The following is a 6,000-nucleotide window of genomic DNA, read 5'->3' as shown; positions in this document are numbered from 1 at the left end:
CCGTTTGTAGTTTTGTTTTAGACTGAATGCATAGTATGAGATACCAGTTTCATAAAATAGATTTAGAAAAACAGTGTTGAGCAAGGAAGCTAAACTGCTCGAAGACCGATCCCCTAGCAGTTACCTGGTAACTCAACGCGCAGCCTTATCTAAGGCTCCTATAAAGGAATTTCTAGTAGCTCTAGCCTTATCTAACTCGACGGTGACGGAAGTGGGCCACTGGTGTAGCCCTGAAACATTTCATCGACAGCTTTTTCCACTTCCTACGCTGTTCCTGATCGACGTGATGTCCACTTCGGAAACTATAATTGCTCATCCCTACGACTTCTTCAACCTAATGTTCTCCCTCTTCTATGTTCGGACACATTACCAGATCAAAAATCGTCAACATTGTTAGCCCGTGATAGCGCTGCCGCATGGGTGCCTGATGTTTGCAAACTACGCTCGCCTGTGGAAGTGGGTGCATAGTTGCAAGCTTGATGTAAATTGTTTTGCACAGTTCCCCTGAGATGCTTTTGAAAAGTATTTTTTTAAAATTTTTTATCGAGAATGACTCTTTGATATTTAACTTTGTCAACCAAAGTAATTTCTTGATGAAACGAAAGAGGTCCTTGGAGGTGTAATTTTTGTTTGTTGTTTACGAGAAATTATTGCTTTTTGATTTTTCAATATTAATTGCAGTCCTCCAAAGAGTGAGCCAGTTTTCAAGAAGTTTGACGTAATGTTGAAGAAGGAACCAAACAGCTATAACTGTTGAAGCTCGGGTCATAACTGCGGTGTCATCTGCTCTATGGTAATTTATGGGTCTAGGAATATCGTAAGTGTAAATGTTATATAAATACTGCGAAAGTACTGAAATCTGGGGGCACTCTAGTGCAGATGTTTCTCGTGGTAGAAACAGTATTACCAATTTTTACTGCAAAGGTTCGGTTTTGGAGATAAAAAGTAATAAGTCTTCTGCAGTTATTTGGGAGTTCAACTTGTTAAGTTTGTAGATAAGTCCCCGGTGCCATACCCTATCAGAAGCTTTCGCAGTGCCTTGTTAGGGATCATGCCAAGTAGTTGCAATAAAAGCAATCCAAAACTGAGATAATGAAATATTTAGCACTACTGATTGATGTTGTTTCATTGTATTTGAATTTGTCGTTGGAACTATTGCTGTAGTGTATCTTCTCGTATTGTTGTCATTGATTTCCGTTGCCTTGGGTCCTCCTTGAAAGCTATGATCGCTCGTCACGTTTTGCGAACTTGTCCGATTGGATTGTCTTGTTCCTTTTGGTACTTCTCTTCTTCTCCTTATATCCGTTTTCTCATCTGAGATTTTCTCCACGTCCGGATTTATTTATGTCAAGTGCCCTTGGGCTTTAATTCTGGAACCGGCAACATTGCTCTTCGCAATAGCTCGGTCTAAGTCTAAGTCTAAGATAATGAAATATTAATTGCCTTGTCATTACTCTCAACACGAATGTTATCTATTTAAGACAAAGCAAAGCATACTAAGGGAAAAAATAATATAAATTGGAATTTGTAGTGACTCGTATTTGAAACAAAACTAAGGCTCTCTCCCTAGCGGCACTGATTCTTAAACTCAGAATTCGATATCATAAAGTTTTGTTTGGTGCGCTATTTTGTAAACGCACTATCTTACTTTAAAACAGTTAGAAAGAAAGATATTATGAAGAGTAATGTGTGCATTACAGATATTCTTTTCACTTTTTCAGATCTGAACGGGGATCGTAGACTTCTTTCATGAAGAAGTCTATAAAAGCTTTCATTCTACGTCATTTCTTTCATGTGAAGGAAGCGTGTATGGTGGGAGTTTTTATTTTTTGTGAAAGCGTATACAGATTGTATTCTACTTAAACGGTGTTGATTTTTTCTTTTCACTTTGTTGGCATGATTTTCATTGATTATAAACCTGAAGAATAATAACTTGGGAAAGCGTGGGAGTTTCATTCAGTAGTATAATGAATGAATAAATTTTCTATGAACGCAAAGCAGTTTCAGTTTGTCTTGCTTGTATGCATTTAAATTTTCTTTGCTGCACTATGCATCTAACAGTATTATTTTATTGGTTCAAGTGACTGGATCAAGTGAGATCACGATAATGCCTGATAACGAAAAGCCGTAAGTTAATAGGTTTCTATTTTTGTATATTAAACTTCTTCACATAAAAAAATTTATACTTCAAAACTTTTATTATGAATACTTTGTTCTTTACTCGCAGTTGATGGTATTCTAGAATAGTAGTATATTAATGTTGCAATCTTTTGGGTGTCAAGAATAACATATTTGGAGAAGTAATATATTCTGAACACAGTATATATAAAATTTTTGCTGTTTTTGTTATTCAGCGTTTTCTTCGCTGGAACGGATTTGAATTAAAATACTGTCACAGTTAACATTGAACAATAAAATTTTGCATTTTGATGGTCTATAAATATTCCTGAATATTCTTTACGTTATGGTTCACTGGTATGTTTTTTTCTGACATAATAGTTGAGCATTTCTCAAAAGTTTATCCTCGAACGCTTAAGAATAAAAGTACTGTATAAATTTTTTTTTTTTTTTTTTAGATTCTTCGAATTTGATTAGATTGAAACTTATTATGCTACGTTTTGTCAGTTTATTATTTTCAGGTATTGCGTGACTGTATTATTAAAGTAATTTTTTTTAGCTGTAGTGATTTTTCATAAGATTCTGTTCTGATAATCTTTATTGCTGTTACAAATTATGCTATTTTACTAACATTTTAATTTTTTCAATTGAATATGGAAGTAATAGGTTTCAGATTTAACACAGTGAAATTATAAATTTGTGAGACCGTGAAGTTTAACTACGAGCTGTAATTAGATAAATGTTGCAAATATTTTTGACAGTAACAGTATAAATTGTAAGCTCTTATTATGCGAATTTTATAACTACCATTCTTAAAGCTAGTTGGCTAGACTGGAGATTATAGTCCAGTCACCAAATGAAGCAAAATCGTGCCTATTTTTGGGGGTAAAGTGCAGAATGGCCCACTTATTTCTTTGCCATTTGTTTGGCACTTTTTACAAGAGTAAGAAGAATTGAATTTTTGCCAATTTTTTTGACTTTTTAAGTGAAAATAGGTCAATGTGTACATAGTTAAAGTCAAGGGAGTGCACAATGCCATTTTTGTGCAATTCTGGGATTTTTTTTTAAAAGTGAAAATATATTGATGTGTACATGGATACCGAGTATGTGCAATTCTTAAAAACGTGCCAAGCAGTGTGCAAACTAGACCATAATATCCAGTTTTACCAAGCTAATTTGCCATATAAAACTGGAAAATAGAAGTAATAGGCGATGTTTATATTATTACTGTATCGGACATAGTTCTTTTCAAAGCTTTCCACTAAGAATTCATTTGCTGAAACTGAATCACACTTTCACGCATCATCAGATTTATGCTTGAGATTCGATGGACATGGAAGTAATACACTTTCTTGCATTGCACTAATATAGCTTGCTTAAAATATTTTCAAAAATTTTACTTATTTAAAAAGCAATTTTTATATTCCATCATTTAAATCTATAAAAGCAATTCAAATCTATAAAATTTGATTTTAACACTTTTCCCACCAATTAAAGAAATGGGAAAATATTTTTCAAAAATGGGATTAATCTCATTAATTAATAAATTTATCTGATTAAAATCAATGGCGCCCTACCTGCATTGGCTTTACTTCCTATAAAAAGTATTCGTAATCTATCATCATCACTTGGCCATGTTTTCTAAATCTGTTTTCAGTGTTCTTCAGATTATTTCTTTATTTATAAGTTTTGGTACTTTTCCGTTTTTCCGGCGCAAACGATAGTCGCCAATAATGGTAGAACTGATGCCAAAGGGAATATCTTTCACTGGCAACCTTTTACACATCATTTTCAAAACAAGTCGCAGCCATTTCTTACCAGATTGATCGTTTCTTTCAATACTGGCATACATTTGTGTAGAATATTTACAAAGATAATTAAATTTTATGCCCTAAGAGCATTTGTGGTAACTAAGTCAATTAGGATGCAATTACACTGCTCACCCGAAGGCGAAAATATAGAAAAGGCAAAATCAAGGGTTAAATTTATCAATTCTAATGAGAATGCACTAACGAAATAAAGCATTACGGTTTTACATAATTTCTCAGTAAGTTATTTGTACGAATTGAAATAATTCTTGCATTTAAACTTAATTAAGATTTAACTTAAATTAATGTAGATAATTACTGAGAGAATCATATTTTTGTAGCGTAGTTTACGTGAGATGAGATCACTTGGGGTCACGTGATACGAACTGGCGAATCAGGATGTTGAATCACGATAGCATAGTAAATTCTTAAATTAATGTCTTTTGACACATTTATTGTCTTTATTTATTGGCTTTTGACAAAATTATAAACCATATTAAAATGCTTATGACTTCAAAATAAAAAATTCTTAGAACTAACATTTGTTAACATTTTTTATGTGTATATTGTATGTTGTCGCCAACAATGTCTTCTTGGCGAGATTTGCGCCGGCGAAACGGAAAAGTACCTAAGTTTTCCTTAAATGTCTAAATTATTAACTAATTCTGAATACATTTAATAATTAACAGTATTTTAACTTAAGTGATATGAACAGCTTAGGTGTGTCATGTTTAATGACTGTGTGTGATTGTTATGGTAATTTGTTTCAGTGCAAATAAAATATATTTTTTAGTTTTGAAACTTAAGTGTAAATTATTTTTGTCAAGTAGGGCCCGTCAAGAGATCGAGTGACATAACACTGAGATCCATGGGTGTTAAGTACTAACCCCATCAAATATTTTTCACTTGTGAATTAATTCTAGATAGTAACTTGAAAAGGTATGGAGTACCTGCCACTTATTAAAATCACTTCCGTTCCAAACATATTTGAGTGTCTGTGGCTGCGTTTAACAAACGAGGATTTGCACATTGTAAGCTGTGATATCAGTTTTAAACTTTTCAAGTAAAATAATAACAAACAACTAAGCCATGTATTAATCCTAATAGATATAATCCTAATAAAATGAATATTAAAATTAAATTAGGTAAAAATTTAGTCTATGGTACCCCTTGACGAATTGTTTCTTTTTTGACGACAGGAAGGATCAGCGGCAATTTCAAGATGGCCGCTACACAAAAACCAAAATAAGAAGTCGAAGACTTATACAAACTCTGTGTCCATGTACATATTGACCTATTTTCACTTAGAAAAAAATTGGAGAATTGCAAAAACTAGGCATTGTGCACTCCCTTAACTTTGTCCATGTACACATCAACCTATTTTCGCTTAAAAAAATCAGAGAATTGCACAAACTATGCATTGTGCACTGCCTTAACTTTGTCCATGTACACATTGATCTATTTTCACTTAAACAAAATCAGGAAGCTAAAACAAAGTTAAAACTATTATGGTAACCAGAAAAAATTCGCTGCTGTCACAACACGCAGAGACGAACAAATAACCAAAAATACACAAACAGAGAGGAATAAATAACCAAAAATACATGTTTCCTAACATAAAAACATTAAACAACAAACCTTTTAAAAAAGTAGCACACAGAGATGAATAAATAAATGAAACGTCAAATTTTGAACATACCTTTTTTCATGTGCATACGTTTAGGCTTACCACCATCTTCTCCATCCTCCAGGTGAACAAATTCAATTAAATTTTTGGTTAGAGTAGACTGAAGAGTATCCTTTATGTCATCGCGAAGTTGTTTCATTTATGGTAACCTGAGTAGTTGAATGCTTAGCAAATATACTTGTACCTAGAATTGGGTGCTCCTTTGACTTTTTAAGTGAAAATATATCGATGTGTATATGGACAAAGTCAAGGGAGTGCGCAATGCCAAGTTTGTGCAATTCTGTTTTTATTTAAGTGAAAATTGGTATCCATGTGTACTGCCAAAAATCTCCAATTTTTGATAAGGGGTACTCGTAAATATACTTTAACCAAATTTTTTGTCATTTC

General features: G+C 33.0%; 1 protein-coding gene across 1 annotated transcript in view; it reads left to right on the top strand.

The window, feature by feature from the left end:
- Positions 1 to 1,624: 1,624 nt before the first annotated feature.
- The window catches only part of Pli (E3 ubiquitin-protein ligase pellino), a 90,473-nt gene continuing 86,097 nt past the window's right edge, over positions 1,625 to 6,000 (top strand). Inside the window, exon 1 of the mRNA XM_035364154.2 lies at positions 1,625 to 2,127. Coding sequence (XP_035220045.1) covers positions 2,108 to 2,127 — 20 coding nt within the window. The 5' untranslated portion in view covers positions 1,625 to 2,107. The remainder of the gene's footprint in view (positions 2,128 to 6,000) is intronic.

Source organism: Stegodyphus dumicola, chromosome X1 (genome assembly GCF_044657685.1).
Source record: "Stegodyphus dumicola isolate Sdum_Otavi_A_Nest chromosome X1, ASM4465768v1".
Classification (NCBI taxonomy): Eukaryota; Metazoa; Arthropoda; class Arachnida; order Araneae; family Eresidae; genus Stegodyphus; species Stegodyphus dumicola.
Note: the sequence above shows the minus strand (reverse complement) of the source record. Positions and strands in the feature narration are given on the sequence as shown.